Source organism: Poeciliopsis prolifica, unplaced genomic scaffold (assembly GCF_027474105.1).
Source record: "Poeciliopsis prolifica strain line A6 unplaced genomic scaffold, Auburn_PproV2 SCAFFOLD010, whole genome shotgun sequence".
Classification (NCBI taxonomy): domain Eukaryota; kingdom Metazoa; phylum Chordata; class Actinopteri; order Cyprinodontiformes; family Poeciliidae; genus Poeciliopsis; species Poeciliopsis prolifica.
The window spans coordinates 11,420,159-11,446,756 of NW_026562385.1; the positions used below are offsets into that span (position 1 = coordinate 11,420,159).

General features: G+C 41.9%; 2 protein-coding genes across 4 annotated transcripts; both read left to right on the forward strand.

The window, feature by feature from the left end:
- The first annotated feature begins 338 nt into the window (after window positions 1-338).
- Window positions 339-15,804, forward strand: LOC129363487 (interleukin enhancer-binding factor 3 homolog). Of its 3 annotated transcripts, XM_055035608.1 has the most exons (18): window positions 339-543; window positions 2,228-2,325; window positions 4,038-4,255; window positions 4,339-4,513; window positions 5,343-5,490; window positions 7,700-7,791; window positions 8,984-9,079; window positions 9,861-9,972; window positions 10,054-10,151; window positions 10,235-10,346; window positions 10,425-10,538; window positions 10,638-10,843; window positions 11,351-11,518; window positions 11,594-11,875; window positions 12,240-12,345; window positions 12,421-12,468; window positions 13,901-14,278; window positions 15,043-15,804. In XM_055035608.1, exons 2-18 carry the CDS (start codon window positions 2,323-2,325, stop codon window positions 15,162-15,164), a joined length of 2,478 nt encoding a protein of 825 aa, XP_054891583.1. In that variant the 5' UTR covers window positions 339-543; window positions 2,228-2,322; the 3' UTR covers window positions 15,165-15,804. The 3 variants fall into 3 exon arrangements, with proteins under 3 accessions (XP_054891583.1, XP_054891584.1, XP_054891585.1); XM_055035609.1 differs by lacking the exon at window positions 2,228-2,325 and having other exon boundaries at window positions 340-543; XM_055035610.1 differs by lacking the exons at window positions 13,901-14,278; window positions 15,043-15,804 and adding an exon at window positions 13,003-13,811 and having other exon boundaries at window positions 340-543.
- A 448-nt stretch (window positions 15,805-16,252) lies between these two features.
- Window positions 16,253-23,000, forward strand: farsa (phenylalanyl-tRNA synthetase subunit alpha). Its single transcript, XM_055036275.1, has 13 exons — window positions 16,253-16,442; window positions 16,644-16,781; window positions 17,724-17,822; window positions 17,923-18,041; window positions 18,922-19,014; window positions 19,850-19,978; window positions 20,070-20,185; window positions 20,254-20,338; window positions 20,410-20,509; window positions 21,384-21,552; window positions 21,740-21,817; window positions 22,425-22,539; window positions 22,664-23,000. Exons 1-13 carry the CDS (start codon window positions 16,296-16,298, stop codon window positions 22,767-22,769), a joined length of 1,494 nt encoding a protein of 497 aa, XP_054892250.1. The 5' UTR covers window positions 16,253-16,295; the 3' UTR covers window positions 22,770-23,000.
- The last annotated feature ends 3,598 nt before the right edge of the window (window positions 23,001-26,598 follow it).

Here is a 26,598-nt window from a genome sequence, read left to right on the forward strand (position 1 = left end):
AACAAACTATATAATGAAATAAACCATACACGACATAAAATTTGTTTCCACTTATCTCTCTTTTGTTGCTCACGTTTTACATAAAATGTTCTCACTTTTATGTAACTCTTAATTACCTTAATTTATCGCAGCAGTAACTATTGAAGTGAAATCATATAGAAAGGTCTAATTTAATTTAAAAAACACATCTTTTTACTTTTTTATTTTATTTTATTTTTTTACAAAGAAAAACGCTGTTTCCAGGAAACTTTTTATCTTTCTGCAGCCTGTGCCTTCTTTTTTTTTTCTTGTGCCTTTTGGAGGTGGGAGGGGATAAATGATGACGACTTTGTAGATCGCCATGTTTTGAGGCTTAGCCACAACCCTGAGCTACAAATCCTTATTTTTCATTGGCTGACTCCGTAGCATCGCCCACAGTTTGTCCAATGAGCGCAAGTGATTTCGGGATCGTGGGCGTCTCCTTCCACGCTTGGGCTGCAGACCAGAGTTTTGAGCTAATGCTCTTCGACGGTGGCACGATTCGTGAGTGGAAAACGTATATATGTAAGTGTCAACAAAATAATGTGTAGACTAAGTCCCCGACATATTTGTAATATAGCACAAAAATGTACATACTTATAAGTTACCACAAAGGTGATATTTTTGTTATTTCCTGTGCTCATTCGAGTGCTTCAGCCGTTGGTATTTGGAGCTGGTCGGGGTCAGGAAAGCTAACGTGCTAGCTAAATGTGGTCGGAGATTCGGTGGGGTCTTTCTACCGTCTCCTCGACCATTTTGGTGTCCCGTATCCAACAGAGCTGAATATTATTTGATGCATTGAATATTTGCAGAGTTACACATGGACAATAGAAGCCAAGTATGTCGTTTTTGGTCACCAGGGAGCATGCTAGTATCATGAAACGATAGGAAAAGTGGATGATTTTTTTTTTGGTCCAGGCTAACTGAACCGAAATAAGATGGCGTCTCCTTTTTTGTTTGTTTTTAATTATTTTTGACCAACAATTTGGGTTTGTAGCCGACTGCATTTTCTTTCTTCTAATTCTCCATTTTGCTACGACCGTTTCACGTAAATGTTAAATCTACGTCAGTAGCGTATAGGCTCCCTTTATTAGGTCCATTTGAGTTGATGCTACTATTTGGGGGGTTGATGAATGGAACAATAGATACGCTCGCGTTTTCACCGTGTTATCTTTAAAACCGCATTTTGACAATACGTGCTAAAATATCCACCAGTCCTTTTTTCGATAAACCGATATTACGGTAAAGGGAAAACGTTCCTGACTGGAGTCAGTTATATCAGGGTTGTCATGGTTACATCCGAAGGACATTGAAGGGGCCTTCCAAGATGAGCAGGTTTATGTTGAAATGTTGTGCTTTTAAAAAAACGAATCAGGGTTCATGTATCTTCTTAAACCTACAAGTTAAATGATACAAAACATTGCAATTCTCAACAAAATTGAAACAATTTCTACTTTTTTTTTTTTTTTAGATATTGTCTTCAAACTTCAGTCACATTCTCCCCTTTTTAGTTATTTCATATTTTATGCTGCTTTAAAACTGTAAAATAGTTACAGATGTTTAAAAAAAAAATCCTAAAAAGCAAACAACAACGACAAAAAAAAAAAGAAAAGAATCTGGACTTATTAAACTGTTTAAACTGCTCAAAACTCCAGCAGCGTCTTCAGCAGGACTTAAAGAAAATCATGTTCTTGTTGTTCATGCTTGTTTTGCAATATGTATTGTTTTGGGGGGGTTTTCTCAACGTAACCCACAATAGCAAAAACAAATGAATTGGTAGTTTATCTGGCTGTATTAAATATTTAAAAAGTCCTTAATTTTAACACCGCTGAAGAGAGAAATGTATAAAAAAAACATTTTTGGTGCACAACATATTATGTGAATATTTTTGTAAGTTAATTAAGGGTGAGGTCAGTCTGATGCACTGAAAATCCACATTCTCCCAAACAACCCATACTGATTTATTATTATTAAATTAATTTCAGCCAAAGAGCAGAAACGAACAACTAAAAAAGTTAAAAAGAAAAATAAAAGTCTTCCTTTTTCAGACTTATTAATTGCTCTAAGGATTATTTAACAATTTGACATCTTTAAAACGGTGACATGAAATAAAATCAGCAGCCGTTTTGCTGTTCTCCTACCAGGGCAGCCTTTACTCACCACTTTTGTCTTCACTCCACGTCCTTTGATTGTTGATTTCCTCTCACAGAAACGAGGAGCAGCCGTGTCATTTCCCTCCAGAGAAGACACGCTTATCAGTGTTAATCACTGGGTAATAAAGTCGCCAGCTTCACTAAAAAGAAAATGGTAACGTTGCAGCTTTTGTTTCATTTTCTTGCCATCAGCCAAAAAGGCCGTGTTAAGAATTAGCAACGCAAATTATCTACTGGTCTTTTTATGCAACTGTTCAAATCAAATAAGTTATGTTCAATGAGATAACTTATTTCTTGAATATGCTGTAAAAGCGCCAGCAGGCAGTCGTTCCTGCATACCTTCAACTTTATGTACAGGTGCGAAAAAAAAAGACTCGGTTGTTGATGCACTCAGATTTTGTTGTCACTGACATCTGATTTTTGCATTTAACTTGTGGCGAAGTTGTGCTTTCTTTCACGTTAAAGTCAAGTTATAAAACAAATAAAAAGCAGACCAAACTTTAAACTCTGTAGAGTTTTATCAGTGCTTTAGCTGAAATAAATGGTTTAAGGCTTCTTAGAGAATCGTAAATCCTCAGAAATCGGTTTTAGTCTGCTTAATTTTTTTAGTAAAATTATATTTTGATGTTCTTTTACTTAAGAAAAAGAAAAGTTAACTTAACACTGGTAATTTTAGTTACAAATGGTAGCTTATAGAACTGTTTTAAATAAATGTTTTGTTTTCGCTATCTTTTCCTCTGGTGAGTCCCATAATTTACACAGAATTTCTAGACCCTTTGAATAATAAAACAAAAAGTTTCTGAAATAAAAATTGAACTGAATCACTTTGCATCTCTAGTAAAAAAAAAAAAAAAGCTCATTAACTTTTTTTTTTTTAAATTAACATGGCATATTTGACATCTGGAACATAAGCATATGTTAAAACACAAAGAGAATATATGAGGGACGTTTGCACTGATTCACATTTAGCTGTAGTTTTACTACACTAGGGTCGACACAGGGAAACCTCTAAATACAAATTAAATATTTTACAAAATGGCCACTTTTGACAAAATAGAGAAATGATTCCTATAACATTGCTAAAAACACTGCATGGCAAATTACTGAAGGGAATTAACACAATATTTTTGGGAGAACCACCTGTTTGACAGGAATACCATTTTTTTTTTTTTTTACACCTAGGACCAACAACTTTCATTACAACGTAAGGTGGTGAGCTCATCCTTAGATTCCCAAAACCCAACACAAATGTACAAATTGTGGCATCAACGGCTTTCCATACCAACTGCCTTGAACGCTGACAGAAATCAAGTCACGATTTTGTGACAGAAAAGAAACTGGTTCTTTACTGCTTGCTTTTTCCTGCAGTTTAACATGTTAAGGCCACATTGATGACATTGTTATTGTACAGAGTAAGAGAGAGCACACATGGACCATATAGTATGTGGTGGGTAATGTAGACTTAGTTTTATTACAATATTTTGAAATACTGCTGTGATAAGAAAAATCTGGAACATTTTCTTATAGCAATAAACGCATTTATTGCTACAGTTTTAGGTGTGTTCAGGCCCACGATTTATAGTCACTCAAACTTGAATACTGCTCCTATTTGATATCGTCTTCTTTAGGACACTAGTCCCTAGTTGCGTCCTGGACCACATGTTTCCGATTTACATTTTACACGTTTGTATTTGGAAGAAAATTTGGAAACGACGTAGTCGTGTTTATAAAACCCTGGATTGAGATGCGTCCCTGTTTTTCTGTAATGTATATTATGTACCATGTTTAGTCTATGTTGCTTCAACGTATCATGTGTTTTGAAGAACCTCCTCATTAAAATCCTACCTCTCCTGTTTCCAACCCCAGCCTCCCCTCGTTCGCCACAGAACGATGCGCGTCTTCATGAACGGCGACCGCCACGTCATGGCCAAACATTCCGCCATCTATCCAACACAGGAGGAGCTGGAAAGCGTCCAGAACATGGTGTCCCACACAGAGCGGGCTCTGAAGGCCGTTTCTGATTGGCTGGATAAGGAGGAAAAGGGAACTACAAAGTCTGAATTTGAAGACGGTGACAAAGACAGGTCAGGATATAGTAGATTGCACATTCCTCCTGATCACTTGATGATGACGATGTAGACGTCTAACTTGCTTCGTCTTCTAACAGTGAGCAGAAGGATCAGGCCACCCGGACTCTGCGTGGCGTTATGAGGGTGGGTCTGGTTGCTAAAGGTTTGCTGCTGAAAGGAGACCTGGACCTCGAGCTGGTGCTTCTCTGTAAGGACAAGCCCACCGTCAGTCTGCTGGGAAGGGTGTCAGAAAACCTTCTTGCACAGCTGCAGGTACGACTGACCTGAGTGACTCAAACTGCCGTCAAACGTTTGTGTGACACAAAACTTTTTGTTTCAAAAACAGTAATAAAAGGCCAACTGACTTCTCCACCTTTTATAAAATAAACAAAATTGGTGTCCATCAACTCTGCTGCGTTTGTGCTGCTTTTGTTTTTAAGATATTAATGAAAGTTTAAAGCTCACAAGGTCAACCAATAATTGATGCCAAACGTTTGTGCAGCACAAATGTGTTTCCAGAGGTCGCGAAAGGTCAACTATCCCCCTTCTCTTCCTTTTGCAGAATCCAAAAAAAAAAAGTGTCCATCAACTCTGCTGTGTTTGTTCTGATAAGACGTTCATTTGTGCTGCCTTTGTTTTGAAGATATTAACTGATGTTTAAAGGTCACAAGGTCAACATCTTCCCCTCACTTTATCCAAATCAAATAAAATTAATGCCAAAAACTTTAGTTTGTGTCTCTATTGAATAATGATAAAAAATGTTTCCAGATGTCAACCAGACAAACTACCTTTCAGTAATGCCTTCAAAACAAAAGCAGCACAAATGGAAATTTTTGCACCACAAAAACGTAACAGAGTTGGTCGACCTCTGTTGAACCCTGGAAACGATTTTAAGAATATCTTTAAAATGAAAGCGGCACAAAAATACAATTTACCGCGTAAACTTGTGATTTGAAGTAGGTTGGGGTGGGGGATCTTCACCCAGATGTATGACTGGTATATTTCTGTTCCTCCTGTATTTACAGTAATCTGCTCAAATGTGTTTTTTTTTTTTTGTTTTGTTTTTTCCAAAGTGTGCCCTTTTCCCGTTTGTTCTTTCCAGACGATAACAGAAGATAAATACATAGTAACGCAGGACATCCATGATGCGAGCATCTTGATCCACAACACAAAGGAGCCCCCTCTAACGCTCACAATTCACCTTACGTCCCCTTTGGTCCGTGAAGAGATAGAGAAGGCGACTGCTGGAGGTAAGCCCCCCAAACAGAGACCCCTGTCCTTCATTAGTGCTAACCTACTTGCAGCTGCAAGGCCAGGCAGGCAGCAAGGCTAGACAGATATTGTTTATTGGGCCTTCAATGGAGCTAGGGGACAAGAAGACCTTCAGATAATGAAACCCTGCTATGCTTGTAGCTCTCTTGACACTCTCGTAGTTCCATGTAATGTAATCGTACATTTTTGATGGCCCAATATACAGTAAAGGGCGGGCAGTGTAACTATTATTGAAGACATGGTTTCTCTTCCCCTTTTAAAGAGCAGGTAACCAATGAAATGAAGGCTTACTGAGAATTTACCTGAATACAAAACCACTGAGACCACTGTGTTTGCATGTGTTTTTTTTTATCATTGATGATGAACGGTTCGCATTGCAGCAAAAATGAGTAGCGAAAACCCAAAGTCTTTGTTTGACCCCACAGTGGGCTGTTAATCGCCTCTGTCTTGTTTCTTTGTGTTTTATATTCTTAGCAGGAAAGGTCCAAGGTTACAGGTAATGACAAGGGGCACAGAAATTTGGCATGTACGTCAACTGGTATAGAGATCCTAGCAACCCATCGTAGCTCAGCGTCTTTGAATGAAAAGTTTGGTGGAGAGCAGGCTCTCTGGTTTCTGCCTTTTAGTCCGAGTGCTCAACAGCAGCAAGGCTTGAGCCTTGACTTTATCTGTAGCCCTGCACTAACAGTGACGCCCCGTTTGGGCCTTCGTTTCTGAGCCATCAGTTTTGCTGCAGTGTGGACTTGTTTTGATACCCACTTTTTGTGCATCTGATAATTTCTGCCTGTGGTTCCAATTCTGATTCTCTCTGTCAAGCCTTCTAGTTTGTCAATTTTTAGGGACGCTGGACCTTTGACCAACTGGCCGCTCTCTGTCTCGGAAGGGGCAAAGTGCAGCGTACCCAGTATGGGGGGCCGAGGGGAGGGGTTCCACTTCCTGTTAATGTTTGAGAGAAAGCATCTGTTTGAGCTGAAACAACCGTGGAGACAACCTCCCATTTGATATGTTTTCTTTTTATTTATTTTTTAAAATTTTAGTCCTTTTTAACTTAGAGTTTTTACACAGCTTATCACTTAAGACACAACCCTGTAAGTATTCTGGGTTTTAAAGAGGGAAGCATTGATCAGAAATTCTACGGCCAGTTTCCAGTCTTCGGCTTGGAAAAGTTCTGACCTGCTGGTACTGACATAGAACTTTATAACTCACGGTTCTATGTGAGAACTATATCGCTTTCTGGATAAGGATAAAAATTTAATATCTTAATAACGAAATTGATGATAGAAAAATAAAACGTTTTAACAAAAGCATCTTCAGATACAGTGAAAATCTTCCAGGCTACGTGACAAAAATAACGACAACATGCCTTTGGAGAGGATTTAAGTTGCTTCTGTATGAAATCCTTTTTATTGTCATTATTAATTACCATTTCTATTCTATGAAATGTGACATCATAGAACAAAGACAGTGATCACTCAGAGAGTGAGTGGTTTAATCTGCCCTAAGAATCTTTCATTAGCGATTAGCATCCTCAGTGCTAATTCCTACAGGGAATGTGTGATATATTTCCTTTAGAGTTGGTATATCCTTGTCTTAAGCGTAATATTTCCAAACGGGCCAACGTTTTCAAATCCAGCATGTTAAAAAATAAGTCAACAATCTACTTCCTATTTTTTCACGTCTTAACTTCCTGTTTGGTGTCCTTAGTGAAAAACTGACATACCTCTGGGGGAAAAAAACACTAAAGTAGAATACTGGAAAATGATTATGTTCGAGTTTTCGCTCCGTTAAAAACATCCACACCGAAGAGCAATATTAGCCTGTTTGAGTTGCACTCGTGATGCATTGACTGTCAGGAAAAAAGATAGGACGTTTAGCATCCGACCAGCGATAAATAAAATCTTTCTAGTTCTGGCCGCCATAGAATTTCTCAATGCATCTCTAGTTTCAGGTGTCTTTTTTCTTTTTTTTATCTTTTTGTGGGAGTGGGGGAGAGGGAGGGTTAAACAACAGTTCAAACAACATTAACTGGGAGGCTGAAAGCTTTGGGCGGTTCTCCAGTGGAGGGATCCCCTCCCCTTCCCCCTTCCTGCCTGTGGTTTGGGAAGGCTGCCTGTGTTCCCCCTGGCCGGCTGACAGAACTCCCCTTGGTCAAACTGTACCTTGTCTTCTTATTCCACCTGCCAATAGAAACGCTTTCAGTCATCGATCCCCCGGATGTTCTGGACAGGCAGAAATGCCTAAAAGCCTTGGCATCTCTACGCCACGCTAAGTGGTTCCAGGTTTGAATCTTGTCTTTATTTGTCTCTAAAACAGATGTAGCTTTGAGTTTGGTTTTATGCTCTCTGTTCTTACATTATTTTTTAAAATTTCCTACATTTTCTCTCTTTTTTTTTTTAATCTTTTTTCGTTTCCTCTTTTGAGGTGTACTTCCTGTAGTATAATTTGATGACTTGGGTGTTTGTTTTTTTTAGGATATGTGTGTCATCACATGCTTCAGTCGCTTCGCTCACTTTTACAGGTTCTCTGTCAGTTAACACTGACACCAAATAGAAGCTGTTGCTTTTAAGTTTCATCCGCTTGCTCATTTAGCGACACTTTCGTTTTTAACTCCAATCAACCAAATCCGGGAACTAATAGCCATGCATCCAGGTGCAATATTTCTAGAACGTCATCGTTGCTGTGAATGAGTCGTTTTTTTTTTTTTGTTTCCCATAACTGTAAACACAACCGCAAGCTACTTACCAAGCGTTTTTTGGGGGGGAGGGGGGTCTGTTGTTGTTTTTCGGTGGCCCGTGAGAGAGGGCACGCGAGACGAACTGTTTCCATGTGGTTAACTGTGTTTTATCCTTCATAGTCCTGCTGCCTGTGTCACCTCTGGCTTGTCACGCTGTAACAGTCGGTGCTCCGTCTCAGCAGCTTGTTAAGTGTAGAGTATGTGGCCCCAACCTCTCCTGCTCTCCTGGCTGCTTTTGTTAGTGTGTGTGCCACAAACTCAACAGGAATATTGCACCTCGAGTCATTTCTAAGTATTTCTGTCTCTAACTCAACCGTGACCTCTTAAAAGTGACGGCACGTTTTTTGCACAGCCTTTTTGTAATAGTTGAACTTGTTTCTCACATTGGCCTAGAATTGAGTTTGAGGTGGTTTTATTCACTTCTTTTCTTCTGATCTTTGTTAGATGCATGTCCCCGCCCTCTCCCAAAGACAGAATTTGTTTATACCTGATAACTAAACCATCAGTTATTTGTATGTGTGAACTATATGATCATACGATCTTACAAAGTAATCCCTTAACACCTGGGGAAATCTTCCATAACGACAAAGCTAAGCTGTAATAGTCTGTGGCTCCATTTTTATTCGTTTCTGTTACATGTGGTTGTTTATCATGCTTGTCTTGCGTAGTTTTCTCTTCTTGACTAAAACTGCCCACCTCCCATCTCGCCCTCCCCCCGCTCCTGCTTGTGTTTCCAGGCCAGAGCCAACGGGCTGCGCTCCTGTGTCATCGTCATCCGCATCCTGAGGGACCTGTGCGCCCGAGTCCCCACATGGGCCCCGCTTCGTGGCTGGGTAAGTTGAGAAACCCAGTTTGATATTCAGCTATTCAGCATGGCTGCACCGTATTAAAGCGTTACAACAGCAAAAAAAAAAAAAAAAAAAAAAAAAACCTATAAAAATTGTTATTTTTAGGTTAATTGGTTATCAGATTAATGACCCTGATAATTTCATTTCACACATTTCAGGTACAGATTTTGTTTTATTTTGTGTATTTAAAATATCTCCCAGATCCAGTGTTAAACGTTCTTCACAAAATTAACCTTTATTGGTATTTGAGAGGATGAAGTTGAATTATGATGCCAATATCAACATATTAATTAATTAATTAATTAATTATTAATTGCAACAATATTATTGTTTAATGCAGTAATTACAGGGGCAATTCATCGACCAGCAAAATTTATCATCATGACAGGCTTACTTTACACATTTAGAGTTTGTTTCAGCCCATTCTTCTTTGTGTAATACTTTGATCTCAGCTTGCAGTAAACCTCTGAGAACATCGATTTTCAAGTATGAAAGAGGCTTGAGCAGAGTTTTCAGCCATATTAAACAGCAGCAGTTCTGTTACAATTATTGTCCAGATGGAAATTCTAAAATTTATTTGAACTTATCATGCAATCAATTGATTTATTCACCTATTGTGACCGGATTAGTGCAAGTCTCTGTTGCATAAATGTGAATTTAACCATATTGGAGGTAAAAAACAAAACCAAAAATGAAGTCAAAAAGTTCAAGTGACACTGCAGAGAATCATCCCGTCAGGGAGTTAAAAACTTTTTGTGCTTCACAGCCACTGGAGCTGATCTGTGAGAAAGCAATCGGCACAGGGAACAGGCCCATGGGGGCAGGCGAAGCTCTGCGGAGAGTTTTAGAGTGTCTCGCTTCGGGGATCCTCATGACGGGTATGCACTCGGCTCCTGGGCGTCCCCTTGAATGTTTTGTGCCTTTAATCCAAAGGACATCCTGAATTGCCATTTTTGCAGATGGCCCTGGAATTTATGATCCTTGTGAGAAGGACCCCACAGACGCCATCCGTCACCTGGATCGGCAGCAGAGAGAAGATATCACAGCGAGCGCTCAGGTGAGTCCAGTGTAGTCGTTTGTACATGTTCAGCTAATTAATCTTGTGATTTACTAAAATGTCATCTCTGCTGCCATCATCAGCACGCTTTGAGGCTGTCGGCGTTTGGGCAGCTCCACAAAGTTCTCGGAATGGACCCGCTTCCGTCAAAAATGCCCAAAAAACCTCGCAGCGACACCCCGATTGATTACACAGGTACTGGAATACTACAACAGCAAGAGCAGGTTTTGGGTTTGATTTTGTTGTAACGGGATAATTCTACGTGTTGTTCAGTGCAAATCCCACCCAGCACAGCGTACGCCCCACCTATGAAGAGGCCTATAGAAGAAGAAGAAGGAACCGATGATAAGAGTCCAAACAAAAAGAAGAAAAAGCTGCAGAAGAAATGTAAGTGTTCCTTTAGCACTGGGATACTTGAATTTACTGTTTCTGTTCTTTTGGACGGGCATGAAAGCTTAAAACCCTTTTTCTGTTTGGTTCCCAAAGCTGCAGAAGAAAAGGCGGAGCCAGCTCAGTCAATGAACGCCCTAATGAGGCTGAATCAGCTGAAACCGGGTCTGCAGTACAAGCTGATATCTCAAACCGGTCCAGTTCACGTCCCAGTGTTCACTATGGCGGTGGAGGTGGATGGAAAGACGTTTGAGGCTTCTGGTCCATCCAAGCGAACCGCCAAACTGCATGTAGCTGTCAAGGTGAGCGCTGCTTCCTACGCGTGTTGTTAGATTCATGCATGGAGCAAATTGGGTAAAAATGTAAACTTGAATTTATTTATTTATTTTTTTATATTCAAGCTATTTTTTAGTTCAAAAGTTGTTTTTCTGTTTAAATGTTCTTTTAACTTCCTAATCCTAATTTTTTTTTTTCAGTTACAATTTTTTATGTTTAGTTTCAAAAAAAAGTTTTCAGTTTGAATTTTTATTTTCATTTCAAATCTTTTTTCATTTCAATTTTTTAAATCTTTTGCTTTTCAGTCGGAAGTTTTATTCATGCTTCAATTTCTTTTCAGCTTCCATTTTTTATGATTATTTCCAGCTACACAATCATTTTAGTTTCTAAATCAGGACAAATTTTTCTTTTCGCATTACATGTTTTTTTTTTTAAGGTGTTGAAAAGCAAAATTGAGCAAAATGTATCTCTATTATACATGGTAGTTTGCTGTTTTTATCTCAGTAAAAGTGAATTTCTTTGGGTGTGTTCAGGTGCTGCAGGACATGGGTCTACCCACCGGGGTGGAACTGAAGTCTACTGAAGTCGCTGTGAAATTGGAAGAAACTGTAGTCGCAATCACTGCAGAAGAAGTAAAGCCAGCAGTAACCCCCACCGAGTCGTCCACTGCCGCGGCCGGCGCCACTCCAGAAACCGCCGAGGTAAGCGTCGGCTGACGACGTCAGACGGTGTTGCATAGTCAGATCTGTTGTCCTCACCCGTCTCCCCTCCGTCAGACGGCCCGCCAGCAGGGACCCATCCTGACCAAACACGGCAAGAACCCCGTGATGGAGCTGAACGAGAAGCGCCGCGGCCTCAAGTACGAGCTCATCTCTGAAACAGGTGGCAGTCACGACAAGCGCTTCGTCATGGAGGTGGAGATTGACGGGCAGAAGTTCCAGGGCACCGGGTCCAATAAGAAGGTGGCGAAGGCATATGCGGCCCTGGCTGCTCTGGAGAAGCTGTTTCCTGAAGGCTCTGCTCCTGAGCCTGCGAAAAAGAAGAAGGGGCCGCCAATGGTAAGCAGTTTCTCAATAGCTGAGGGTCCAGACCCTCTGGACAAAGCAAAACGCTTAGGACAAGATTGGAGTCTACTTTTTACCACTCGCTTTAACTTTTATTTTTCAGAGCAGTAGCTTATGTATATATGTATGACATTGGAACAACTAAGGTGTACTGTGACCTAAAATCACCTGACATAGGTTATTAAAAAAAAAACAATGGTATCAGTGACCGGCCAGAAGAAACAATCGCTACATCTTTTTCTTTTTTGGTAGCAATTCGACAAAAAAGAATTAAGAATACTCGCATCAGGGTACATTTGTTGTTGTTTATTTTTTTTCTTGGATGATGAATTTTAATACATCTCTGTATCCATTTCAGCACCAACCGTTTGGCCTGGACGCCGGCATGCCCAGAGGCAGAGGGAGAGGCCGAGGCCGTGGAAGAGGCAGGGGCTTCAATAACGGAGGCGGCTACGGTCAAGGAGGTAGGAACCTTCTTTTCCTGTTTTCCGTTGACTTAACTGGACCTGCAGCCACTAAACATGTGCTTCCCTTGTCAGGTGGATTTGGGACGTACGGATATGGGAACAACGCCAACTCTGGCTACAGTGAGTATTTAGCTTCCTCACCTCTAATGTTGCTGTGAAGTTTTATCCGTTTATTCTCGATGAAAGTAGAAACAAACAGTGTGGAGCATTGTGTTGGCAGAGATGCTTGTGCATCCTGCAGCTTGTTGCAGCCCACCAGGGCGGGAGGCAGGACCCGGTTTCTGTAAAAAAAATTTTAAAAAAATGTTCCTCAATGGTTTGCTGGGATTATCCTAGCTGAGTGATTTTACATTTCTCTGCTTTAAGCCACAGGGGTTTGAATCAGTTTTTTCTTTTTTTCCCCAACAAGCCTCCTCTTATGAGTTTTCCTTTCTTCATTCTGGCAGCCTGGTTTGAAGACTGACCTACCTGAGCGTGACAGGAGCAGAGAAATCTAAAAAAAAAACCCAAAATAATAATGTCCAACGCAATAAGAAAAATAATCTGACCTAACACAGCCTGCCATTTTTTAAGGCAGAAGAAAAATTCAAAAATAATCTAATTTTGATATATTTTTTTGTCCCCCCCCCTTCTCTGCCCTGTCTCACTCTTTAGGTGACTTTGTCTCAGACTACTATGGCTACCCCGAGTTTGCGACATAGAACTCCCCCTCCCCTAACTCCAGTGTTAGAAAATAATACTCATAATAAAAATTAAAAAAAAGAAAACCTGTTGAGAGGATTTGAACAGACAAAAAAACTCAGTAGTGTTCCAGCGGGATCGGAAAGTCGCGTCACCATCAAGACCACAACCCCCGGGGACAAAGTGACTCCATCTAACCTGTCTTGCCAATCCCACTTGTCACGTCCAAGCCGCCTCTGGGGAGACGATCCTCCACTGCATGCCACGCAGCCATCAGACGAACCTCTGTACCCGTGGACATACCTGAACACACCGGAACCGTTTTAGCTCAGTGTCTTCTCGTAGTCCGGACGACCGTGGGGAGCCGGACGACATGTACTGCCTTTCGGGACGCCTCTGCCTCCACACGTTTAGACGAAACCACTCGTGACGTCTTCCTTTTAGTTTTTACCTGCGTGTCTCTTGTCACTTCCAACCACAATTGATGACCTTGTTTTAAGGAAACTGCATTATTTCTCATCAAGTCTGTTATTTCCGTGTCTTGTTAGCGCTGCAGAGTTAGAAATAAACTAGCTGCATGAAGGTCTTACTCTGGCACCGTCTAGTTTTCGTTTGCTTCTCGCCCGGTCTGCATCTGGCGGGCGGCAAAGACGAACGGAGGCTTGTTTGTGCTCAGACTGGATCAATGTAAGAATGTGTTTGGTGTGAGAGGATTTCCTCACTCTAGCTGTTTTTATATGTGTTCTTTTTATTAATAAATGTTGCATTCATGACTGACTTAAGTTGCTGTTTGCCTGTTTCCAACACACAAGCTGGAGCGAACAAAATATCTGCCCCCATTTTAAACCTCTGCCATGCTGTCGCTCCCTAGATTACTACGACGACGGGGCAAACGGCAGCGCTGGGCTATCGAGCGGCCTCTCGGGCGGACTCCCGTTCAGCTCCACAGAACCGCCGGCTCCAGGCTCCTACGGGTCATATTATCAAAATGAAGGATCTTACGCTGCCCCGGCGGCCAACAAAATGCCCAAAAAGAAACCCCCCATGCAGAAGGGTGGTCCACCGGGGGGCTATCAATCAAACGTCTCCATAGGTCAGGGGTCGTATAACCAGTACGGGCAAGCGAAGAAGAGTTTCAACCAGAACCAGGGGGGTGCGGGTGGTTATTCCTACAGCACTGCCTACCCCAGCCAGGTGACGGGGGGAGCGAGTGCTGCTGCTGGGGGTAACCAGGAGTACAGTTATGAAGGTGAGTCTCATCGGTTTTAAAGCTTTAAAAAATCAGTCCCTGCACAGTCTGGAGAGGTTCGGCGTTGTACTGAAGAACACTGTTGGAAAATGTGCTATAAATGTTGTTTGTGCACTTAATGGTCAAAAATGTAGTTTGGGAATGTTCATGTTAAAACGCAGGAAACAGTTTGTGCTTCCCTATAAAGTCTTAACCTTGTATCAAAAATGAAGGACTTCAAATGTCTGAAATTTTTTTTTATTTGGCCTTATTTGTGAATCACAAGTCTTAATCTCATAGCTAGCAAGCTAGCTTTTCTAGAACGAAGTTCTGCTGCCTACCCGTATTGTCAACTTCATAAAATTATGGGCAAAGACTTCTTTTTTTCCTAAAGCATTTTTGTCAAGAAAGAAGTGACGATTTTTTTCCCCCCCTTTTTTTTGTCAAAATCGCTTTAAACAAAAAAGTGACTTGGGCGATTACTTTAGGCGGGTGACGATACGATGCTACGCTCAATCTGCATAAAATCTGAGTAGTACGAGGGTTAAGAATATAGAGAGCCGTTTGCAGTGTGAAAAACACAAAGCTGCTGTCAAGAGTCACAACCAGACCTTAGTGTGTTGAAAGCTCCCCAGGAAGCATCATTTGGTGCAACATAGACTCTGAAGTTGGAGGTTTAGTGGATTTTTAATCACAGCAGTCAGCCACCAGTATTATCTGTTGAAGAATTTTAAGCTAAACCAAGTTGTTGTTTTGTTTTTAACAACTCTCTTTCTGGCTTCCAGGTTTCACCCCCCAAACCAATTACAGCACACAGGGAGGTGGCAGCCAGGGCTTTCCCACCAACCACACCCAGTACCCCGGCTTCGGCAGGAGCGACGGCAACATGAATTACCAGTACAGATAGATAGAATGCTTCCACGGAAATCACCCTGCGTCAGTGTCTCAACCCTTCTCCAAAGAGAGCGATGGAAGACTCGCCTGTGCTCTTTGCCTTTCTCCATGTCTGCTTCCTACGTGCTTTCGGGTTTAGATGTAGCACATGTTGGCACACCTTGAGATTTGTGGACTTCTTAAATGTCGAATCCGAGCTGTGGTTGAAGTTAGTGGTCTGTTTCAATATAATTAGTTCAAAGTTTAGTTTATATTTATTTTTAATTTTTTTGTTTTATGTTACAGGTCTTTACCACTAAATACAAAGACTGACTCCTAAAATCTATTTTTAAGACAGTTTTTTTTTTTAATGGCTGGACAATTGGTAAAATAGTTTTACCTTTTATTATTTTTGTCCGTTTTGTGGTAACGTTAAAATGTACGCTGATAGCTTCTTCTTCTTTCCAGCAGTGTTTATAATTTTTCACTGTTTTTTGCCATTTACCCGAGGTGATGTGATGGTTTCACCATCTGATTTTCGAAGAAAACTGGAACACATTCTGCTGTTAAATCCACATCTCTGCTCATTGTAGCTCTTAAATTGGGTGGGGTTTTGCTCTTGTTAATGTGTAACAGAGTGTTTGTATTAATAAATCCTTTTTATTTTGAATTAACAGTTCTGTTTATACAGATTGGGTCTTTGTAATGTGACTAATTATAGTTGACATACTGTAAACCATCTTTTTTTTTTTTGCTAACCTAATTGCCCAATTATTGAACCTCTTGTTAACGAAGTTTACAGTTACATGTAATATTGAAATTAAGTAAAATGTTGAAAGTATGAACTTTAATACTTAAAGTAGTTAGAATTCACATAACCTCAATTGAATTTTGGTTCTTCCAAAATTGTCAAAAATAAAAAAAAAATAAAAGTTTAATGGAAGAAGAAAAATATGGCACAAAAGTTAAATTTGAATATTATATTTATTAATTACACCTACAATTTAGTGTGAGAAATTTAATAGCGTATAATGAGCAGGTACTGTTTCCTCATTGAGTACGTGCCACTCTCAATATGGCGACGTATACCCTACGAGACTGGTACGTAAGTTACTGAGACCGTGACGTTGCATCCGGTTTCTTTCGAGCATCACAGGGCTCCAGCATGGCGGACACCGGTGTGGTGGAAGCGCTTCTTCAGCGGATTGAGAAGGTGGACGGCGGCGTGGACAGCCTGGAAGTGGCCGCCAGCCTCGGGGTGGATCACCAGGCCATCGTGGGAGCCGTGAAGAGTCTGCAAGCGCTTGGCGACGTGAGTTTTGTTTCCGGCCTGAGAGTCGGCGGAAGTTGGAGTGTCACTGTCAACATTCCGCGCGCGACTGATGCAATGGGGGTTTTAAAGGATGAGGACTTGGAAACTAGTCGGCTAAACGAAGGAGTCGAGAGGAACGAGCCTCAAGTCTCGGTTGTTGTCGTGTGAGACGACAGTTACTGTTGCCCTCTGCTTTTCCAGGTAATCTCCGCGGAGCTGCGCTCCTCCAAACACTGGGAGCTGACCGAGGAGGGCACCGAGATAGTGGAGCAGGGCAGCCATGAAGCCCGGGTCTTCAGCTCCATCCCTCCGGAGGGTCTGCCACAAGCCGAGCTCATGGTGAGCGATTGATTTCCATAAGCTGTAGTTCTTTTTGTTCTGACGGGATGCTGTAACCCGTCATCATTTGAGTCTGTTCCTGTCCGATTAAAACAAGCGACTGTCGCGGGTTCGAATCCCGACCGGGACGTTTACTGTAAACCTTCCTTCTGTGGAGCTACTAGTGTTTAAAGTATAGTAGTATAATATACATAACAAGTATAATATGATTTATTGTGAAGCTTTTATTGTGGCATATCTTAATAATAATAATAATAATTACCAAAAAATAATTAGAGACCAAAATCTGTTTTATTGTAATCTGTATAACCAGGCCAGAAATCCAGTCCAATCCACAGTAATCTATTTTTATTGTTTTTAATATATGTTCCAAAATGTTTTATTAATTTCATTAGTCACTTTTTTAAATTATTATTATTGATGTTGCTTATGAACCCTTTTAAGCCACATTAATTTTTATTTAATTGTTTTCTTGGCATTCAGTCTCAGTATTTTAAAGTATTATTATTAATTATTTAAGTGTGTGATCAGTACACACACTTCTAGAACGACCCTTAACTCATGAGTTTCCAAGTGCAAATTATTTACGTCATCGGTAGCGATGATAAAAAAAAAAAAAACAAACAAAAAAAACATGTTTGCTGTTTATTGTCAAATATAATTGACAAATTATTTTTTACCATAAATAAAAATAATTCCGGTAATTCCAATAAACCTAAAACAAGACACGTTTTGTCTGCTTTAACATCAAACAGTGGCAAAAAAAAAGATAAACAAAAACAAATGTCCACATTTTCATTCCTTGTGTCTAAACTTCTCTACATTTTTTATTTATGCAATAAAATATTTTAAAAGTGACTCAGCAGAAACAGAGCTGTTTAATTTTAGCCGGCGTTCCCGGACTCCCAGAGCGTCATCGCCCTCTTCGTGTCTCTCGCGTAGAAACTCTCCTTCGGGAAGATCGGCTTCAGCAAGGCCATGTCCAACAAGTGGATCCGCGTGGACAAGTCCCACGATGGAGGCCCCAGGATATTCAGAACCGTAAGCCCACCCTCGCACCACACCGGGTCTGTCTGGACCGTCCGGCGCGACGGTTCTGTTCTGTTCAAGTCGACTGTGTGTCTGCGTCCCGTTTCCTCAGGCGGATGGCGTACAGGACCAGGTGAGGGAGAAGCTGCTGCTGGCCAAACGGGGCGACGCCGCGCGGCTCGACGAGAAGGAGAAGAACGAGCTGAAGAAGAGGAAACTCCTGGCTGAAGTGTAGGTCGTTCCTCTGCCAGCAGGGGGCAGCAGAAGGTTTGATCAGAGGAACTAAAATGATTTATCCACTGATCTCAAACTACCTGCTGATTTACAGGCTGAGCTCTCCAGACTGCATGACTTCACTGTCTTCAGTGCTTCTCTAGCCAGCGTTACATAAAAGAGTTTGGGATTATTCTGCTGAGCTTGGATGGGAACATTTGCATTTTGGTTTTTGGATGACAAAAAAGGAAAGAAAAAAATAAAAGAATATGCTGCGGGTTTATGTTTTCCCTCCAAATCCTCTTACACTGAGCCCAGTGAACACGGCTATTCACTGCTGTTCAGACCCTTTTTAGACGTCCAAGTGATGAGCAGGCGTGTGATTATTTTTCATGCTTTAAAGCGAAGAAGGGAAACACAAATTTATAACTCCAGTGACATTTATTGGCATCCCTGGTAAAAATGTGTGAAGAAACTATTAAGAATCTCACTGTTGAGATAAAATAAAAAGAGTTTTAATTTGAGTGAAACATTTAAAATAATATTTTTTTAAGAAAGTCTGTGGCCTTGACAATCCTCTTTAAAATAATTTAAAACTTCAGCCTTTTTAAAATCGTATTTCACTTTTTTTTTTCTTTAGTTGATCTTTAGTTAACAACGCTAGCATCTCACAGTCATCGAGTTTCCAAAGCAACCATCAGTCATGGTAGTTTGGGAGTGATTTCAGGATAAAGTGCCTGAAGTTTTGCACAACTCAAAATGTCTTTAAAAACAAATCCAAATATTTATGCTGGCAAAGGTTTTCAGCTTTTTTGACTTTGTGTCTTTGTTAATACACATTGTGTTGATTTATAACCCAGAATGCCATTTTATGCCTTTGTTCTTATAATTTTTTCAGCACTGTTAAGTCTTACTGGATCACAAAGGGAAACTCCTTCAGCACCACGGTAACCAAACAGGAGACGGAGCTGACTCCTGAGATGATTGCTAGGTGAGTGTGTGTGTGTGTGTGTGTTGTGGGTGTGTGTGTGTGTGGAGACGAACACGCACGCGTCCGGTCTGGCCTTCCCCATCTGCCGGTGGCGGGGTCAGGGTCTCAGACAGAGGACGCAGAGGAACGTCTGCTCTAACATGGGGACAGGTCCAGAGTTATGGACATCATGGTCCTAAAGGCAGAGCAGGACAGACGGATGTTTGTCCTTCTGAACGCCTTCCTGCTAAACCGATTCACTGTCCTAAACAAAGCCTAGAGTCACTTTGGTTAAGGAACCAAGAAGAAAAGACTCCCTTCTCTATAGTTCCTCCATGTTTGTCTTCTTGCCTCCATGGTTTTTTTTCCGGCTTCCATACTTAAATCCTGTCATCTTATCTGCAGATTGAAATATCCACTATTGTGGATGCACCAATATGGGAAACAATGTACCGATAATATCACTGTTATCGCCAATATCTACAGATTTAAGAAGGAAATATTAAATATATGATTATTATAAAATATTCAAAGCCTTGACCACATTTCATCATTGTGAGATTGAAATAAATGTTAATATTGGCCCAATTGTATTTATTGGAACAAAACCTGTATGTTAGAAAATATCTAATATCGGACCGATACAATATGTTTAAAAAAAAGTGTAATATTGGAACATCCAGACATCTTTTAAAAAATCAAATATTGGCCGATACCTATATGATAAATTTCCAATACTGGTATTAGTGCAGATATACGGAGCCTCTGTATCCTCCATGCCCAGGAGTTAAGCTACCGTTACCTTGATCAGGAGCTGGATGGGGTAACATGTTTGATCTTCTGTGTTGTGACATAGTGGCAGCTGGAAAGAGAAGAAGTTCAAGCCGTACAACTTCGAGGCGATGGGCGTGGCCCCCGACTGCGGACACCTCCACCCTCTGATGAAGGTGCGGACGCAGTTCAGGCAGATCTTCCTGGAGATGGGGTGAGACTCTGTTCATCACCGACACACAGGAAACGAGGGATCCTCCACCGATCTAAAAACGAGCAACGCGCATCTCTCCTCCTCCTTCTAGGTTTTCCGAGATGCCTACCAACAACTTCATCGAGAGCTCCTTCTGGAACTTCGACTCCCTGTTCCAGCCTCAGCAGCACCCGGCCAGAGATCAGCACGACACCTTCTTCCTGTCCGGTGAGTCTCGGTCGCAGCTTCCACTTCCTCTTCCTCCTCTCTGCTGATCAGTGACCATCTGGTTTCAGACCCGGCACTCGCTCACCACTTCCCCATGGACTACCTGGAGAGAGTGAAGAAGGTCCACTCAGAGGGCGGCTACGGCTCGCAAGGGTGAGAACTAGCTAACCTAGCGAACGTATAGTTGTTTATCAGATCTGGGTCAACGCCATGCTGCCTTTCAGGTACAAATACGACTGGAAGATGGAGGAGGCCCAGAAGAACATCCTCCGAACGCACACTACAGCTGTTAGCGCGCGCATGCTGTATAAGCTAGCGCAACAGGTGAGCGGCGCGCCGACCAATGAGCACGAAGGAGCCAGACAGACAGTCATTAAGGAGATTGGTTTCATCAGGGCTGTTATGGATGTTCTCAAGGTTGGGCCAGAATGTGTTGATGAAAGTGTTAAAATATCAATAAGCAGGTTAGTTTAAATAGTTGCCTGCTCGTCATAGTGGCAATCCAACTCGGCCAATCAGAAACCAACTTTCCTTCAGAAAGGAAAGTTGTCACCAAAAAATCCACCTAAAAAAGAAAAAGTAATAATTAAATTGAAATTAAAATAAATGGAAAAGGATACAAAATACGTCAATTTAAATAGATATTTTTCACTCTGAGTAGGAAAACTCATGCATAACTGAACAAATGAAAGTTGATTTGGTGGATGAATCAGGCTCACTTTAATCTCCCAACATGTCCTGGAGCTCAGAGCTATAAGGAAATGTGTGATTTATGCCTAAAGCCTCAAAAATAAAAGGTTTAAATAAATGAATGACTGCTGAGAAGGATGGCCAGAAATGTGCCTACAGCTTCCTGCCAAAGTGCTTCAAAATGATCTAAATGTGAGGTCAAATATCACCCTTTTTAAGGAACAAATGATTTTTGGTTCGCCCTGTTATGTGACGGCTTGTGAAATCCTCCTGCAGCTCACAGATACTTGGGAAACAAAAGCAGTCTAACGTTCTGCCGTCACTCAGCTCAGTAGAAAACTGACTTTAAATGTGATTCTTTACCAAAAAAAGTGATTCTCTTGCCTACCTTAGTTTCACAACTGTTGTCTCTTAAAAAGGAATCGATTCCATCCAGACTCCTAACGAATGTCCTTGTACTGTTATCGCCCACGATGCACCTCTCTCCTGACGCGATCTCGTCCTCCAGGAAAAGTTCACCCCCGTCAAGTATTTCTCCATCGACCGGGTGTTCAGGAACGAGACGCTGGACGCCACCCACCTGGCAGAGTTCCACCAGATAGAGGGGGTGGTGGCCGACTACGGCCTCACGCTGGGCGACCTGATGGGGGTGCTGCACCAGTTCTTCACCAAACTGGGTGAGAGCAGGAGAGCCGGGGTCGGGAGAAACTGACGTCTGTATTTGCGTTTCACTAAATCCGCAGCATTTACGCCGTTTTACCAGAGGAGAATGTGGACATAAGCTGTGAACTTCCTCTTTTTGTGTGCAGTTTTAATTTTAAAAATTTTATTTCTTTTTAGACATAAATGTTTTGTGTCTTCCAGGAATAACCAAACTGCGCTTCAAGCCAGCCTACAACCCCTACACAGAGCCCAGTATGGAAGTGTTCAGCTACCATGAAGGTACGCCGTGTGTTCATCTGCAGCTTATATCATCAAATATTTATTTATTTGTAGATAGGTATATTGGAAAAAATTCTACATTGAGTATCAATTACAATGTGAATGAACCGTACGAGCTGATCTATTCAGTCTAGTTCTATGCTGTGTGCTTTATTATTCATAATAGCTCTTTTTGGACCATGTTGTTGCAGTTTATTGCCCAACTTAATCAGCCTATTTTGTCCTCAATAAACTGACTGAATAAATTAAAGTTGTTTTTCCATGTTTGACTAGACCTGTGGAGCTGCTGGTGAGTTGAAGTGGGATGTTCTGGTGCAGCGTTAGCGAATACGTTTGTAATTAAGTTACTTTAATTCCTGTGTCTAAAAACAACCAGAAACATTTGAAGTCAGTTTGCTTTCCTGAAACTTGATGCTAAAGTTTTGAAATAAGTCACTTTTTAAGGCGTCTTCTTATTTGATGAGGCCCACCATGATCAAATACGGGCGTTTCGTTATTCACTACCAGATAACGCATGTTGTGACGTTCCTGTGGACTGTGCTGCTCTCGTTTTATCCTTTCGCTCGTTTCACCTGAGTCTTGATCTTCTGTCTTTCTGTGGGTTCAGGGCTGAAGAAGTGGGTGGAAGTGGGAAACTCTGGGGTGTTCAGGCCAGAGATGCTGCTGCCCATGGGCCTCCCAGAGGACGTGTCGGTCATCGCCTGGGGTCTGTCTCTGGAGAGGTGAGCCACTGCGACTTCTTTAGTTAGTCCGATTTAAAAAAAAAAACAACCTCCGTGTCAAACTCCTCCGTCTCTCGGTCGGCGTTGTCCTCTTCCTCACTCGGCCGGCTCCTCTGCTCCGCAGGCCCACCATGATCAAATACGGCATCAACAACATCAGAGAGCTGGTGGGACACAAGGTGAACCTGCAGATGGTCTACGACAGCCCAATATGTCGACTGGACTCCTGAGTTTCACCCTTGAGCGGACCAGTTTGCCCCACGCAGAACATTTCCACGGCGGGAAGCCCTCCACCCACCGGGTTGTCCGAAAGGTGGGGGCTTTGAGGGGGTATTTGGGATTTCCTACCCAACCCAGAAGTAGCATAATAGCAGCCAATGTTAGACCTGGCAAACTCTTTCTGAACCGACTTGTCCAATTTGTACAGGGAAAAAAAAGAAAAATAAATCTTTTTCTAGCAACCCCATCACCTGTCATTATTTAAAAGAGTGTGTTTAGTTTCTATTTTGTCATATGCGTAAATATAGTGTAAAAATGTATTTTGTTTTTCTTTTTGGAGCAGCTCTTCATCCTCTTCCTTATGTATTATGATCCATTTTGAAATTGCCCATAAAAGCTCGTCGGGGCTCAAAACAAAACGGGCGTTTTGTTATTTAAAAGGACGGATCTCGTGATCTGTCTGGTGTTAATTTGGTTTCTGTTGCTCCAAACTTGAGCAAATTCAACCTTTGATCATTGTGATTTGGGAGTCAACTAGTTTTGCCTCACTCGATGTCAAAACTGGACAAAATCCCAAAACAACCGTGACTGCAGACTGTCGCATATCCTGTTTTGTTGTTGTTGTTTTTCCCTCTTAATGCAGATTACCACCCTATTTTTAATTATCCCTGTTGTTGGTCTGGCAGACGTACCTGCTTGGGATTCTCAGAATATTGGATTAAATCTGTCCTTCCAGCTTCTTGGAAGGGGCTGTGAAGACTAGAACCGGGTTTGAAATGCTCCCCGCTTACACAAACATGTAATTTTTCCACAGCGCATCCTTCAGTGACGTTGCTTTATCAAGTCACCTTTCACCTCAACTTTGTCCTCCAGAAAAATCTGACAGAACAAAAGAATCTGCTGTGCCTCGGTTTGCCTGCTGAGCCTCATTCGTGCCCCGACGCAGAGCCTCTGTTATCCGTTTGTTGCTCGATGGGAGAGTTCAGGGAGAGGTCAGACGTCGGGTTACCTCCGTAAGCTGGCGCTTTACTCCGATGCCACCGAGTTATTGCTAAGCGCAGTCCGACTGTGTGTGATTTAATCTGACGGGTTCGGCGAGGAGATGTTAGCGATTTCACCAAGGAAGCATTGGTTTCTCGAGAAGAGCAACAGAGAATTGTCGCTCAAGTGGGGAAATCTCTGAACGTGACGTTTTTGGTCTCAGAGTAACAAGAACAAAAGCCATAAGCTGTGTCTCCTTTACAAAAGTGTACAAAACATCATTCTTCAACTACTTCCTGTCACTGTCTTCTTTGTGGTTGGCGACAGCGGCAACATCCGGTTGTTGCTCACGTGCATGCTCAGTTTTGCGAAATAAACCAGTTCCTGGACTTTTTTAAATTTTATTTTTAGGTGTTATTTTTCAAGAATTTGGCCCATTTCCATGAAACAGTCTCATTTTCAAAATGTCAAATCCCATGACATTTTGGTCGATGAAAATGCAGATGTTGTTGCCATAAGATATATGACGGTTGCAGCAAATGTAGAACTACCTGATCAAGGCTAAACAGAAAGGGTCTCTGTATCTGGCTAAAACTGACTCCACCGTCCCCACAGTGAAACATGGGGGAGGTATGATTATGCTCTGGTGATGATTTGAGTTGGAACAGGAAAAGTAGACAAACTAAACAAAGACCAAACAGATCGCTGTTATTTTTTAATTGTATTGTTCTTTTTGCAATAAAATACCATTCTTTATATGTATTTTACTATATTTTTGACACGTTTTCCTATGAAAAAGTACCACTTTTATTTTACAGATGTATCTATATTTATGTATTTTTTGTATGTAATTATCCTTTATTGGTTTTTATTATAATATTTTAATATTTATCTTTGAGTGAACATCTTTATGTCTGTTCATGTTATTTGTTTGAAATAAAGTAGAAAAAAAATTTCCTCAACGCAACGTTGAGGACTTCCGGCAACGGACTTCCCAACTGACGGGTTGTCGGACTTCCGGGTCCGACAACCCGTCGCCTTCCGGTCTCTGGCCATTAAATTCTTGTCTTCCCTCTCTCTCTTTCTCTATCTCTGTCTCTTTCTCTATTTCTGTCTCTCCACCCTGTTTTCCGTCAACTTTCTGTCAAACCCACCCAATAAATCCTATTTTTTTCTCTGAATCAAATTGAAAAAAAAAAAAAAAAAAAAAAACGTCTTTTCCTTTTTCTTCCACTTCCTGTGTCCAACTCTTCGTCCTGTCGTCTAAAACTTTGCTGAAATGCCCAAACCGTGGCGTTAGGAGGAACAAATCCTTCCGCATGGCGCCGTTTTCCAGGAAAAGTCTCGAGGGGAAAATGGCGGCAAAGAAAAGCAGCGGGGATTCCCAACGTTCCCCTCCTTCAGAGCCTCCGCGAGCTGCTATTTGACAACAGCTTGGCCTCGCTGCCATAAGCCGCTTTGTTTGGCTCGGGTCGGACCGAGGGAAGCCACGGCTGCGTGCGACACCTGCGACAAGGAATGTCGGATTAAGGCGTCTCGTGCGAATCGCCGGAACTCCGTTAAGTCTTCAATTTAAGCTAATCTCTCGGTGGCTTGAAATGACGCTCGACGGAGCAGCCAGTCGGCGCGTCTTAACGCAACGGAAGCGGCTTTGGGGGAAATCCGCCATTTACGTAACCTCAACAAGCGCCACGCAGAGGGAGAGCGTTTCACATGGACAACATGCCTTTTTGGTATGAAAACATCTTCATCTGTGCTCTGATTCTTGCAGCTAATCTCTTGTCACATAAGTGGATTATAAGACGGGAGCAGACGGTCATGTCGGCCCCAACAGAAACTATTCCCCACTCTTGGCTTTTGTCTGGGGAAAAAAGCAAAACTCTACACAGAAAACAGAAAGCAGTGTTACATATTTTCCAGGCACACTGTGCCATTTTATAGCAAACTCAAGTAACTTATGTTGCCTACAGTTGTCATATAAATGCTATAAATACATGAAATACGACTAAAGAATTTGACCGACATCCCGCCTACAGAAAGTCATCACAACATGGCTCCTCTACGACTCTAACAATGTTTATTCACTGAGAAGTGGCCCCTATAATGAGCTCAGCAGATGCCCAGTTCCTCCAGGTGTTTGCTAATTGCTGCTGGCTAGTCTGAAGGAGCTGAGCATGTGAGGGCTGCTCTGTGAGGCTTGGAAACAGCAACTCCGAGGAGGAGCTGCGACTGGAGAGCGGAGCTGAGTCCACCCACACACACACACATGCAAACACACACACACACACACACACACACACACACACACACACGGCTCAATGGTTGCCATGGAGATTAAAAAGAGTTCTCAAACATGCCTGAAAGAGTCAAAGCGACACCACGGGAATGTCTTTGACAAGGGAATAATGTTATAATGTTAAGCTCAAAAAAGCTGATTTTGCAACCCCACCCCCCCCCTTTAAAACAACAACAAAAAACTGATTTTTGTATTTACTCAGATTGTCTTTAACATTCAAATGTACTAGATGATCTGAAACATTTAAATCTGCAGAAAAAAAAAGGCAAAAACTGATTAAATCTGCTTCACAGCACATCCATTTTTACAGCACTTCCTGTAAAAATCGTCACGGCACAACATTGATCGGCCATTGCAGTCTTCCGCTGCGGACCATCTCGCGTCGTCCTCGGTTAGTTTACACACTGGACGCAGTCGTCCCGACTCAGAAGTCCCCCGGGAGGATGGCGGTCCCCCTGACGGATCCCGGACTGTCCCAGAGAGCCGGCGGGCCGTGCAGGTGTGGCATGAAGGCTGGGATGTAGGGGATGGCGGCCAGCAGCAGCGGGCTGTTCTGGGGGCTG

Bases quoted from the DNA above. Each gene is read 5' to 3' on its own strand.
- LOC129363487 (XM_055035608.1), top strand. The intron at 5,491-7,699 runs GTAAGCCCCCCA...ACCTGCCAATAG, and splicing joins AGAGAAGGCGACTGCTGGAG to AAACGCTTTCAGTCATCGAT. The intron at 11,519-11,593 runs GTAAGCGTCGGC...CCCCTCCGTCAG, and splicing joins CCACTCCAGAAACCGCCGAG to ACGGCCCGCCAGCAGGGACC.
- farsa (XM_055036275.1), top strand. From the start codon at position 16,296: ATGGCGGACACCGGTGTGGTGGAAGCGCTTCTTCAGCGGATTGAGAAG. The intron at 16,443-16,643 runs GTGAGTTTTGTT...CTGCTTTTCCAG, and splicing joins GTCTGCAAGCGCTTGGCGAC to GTAATCTCCGCGGAGCTGCG. The intron at 20,339-20,409 runs GTGAGAACTAGC...GCTGCCTTTCAG, and splicing joins GGCGGCTACGGCTCGCAAGG to GTACAAATACGACTGGAAGA.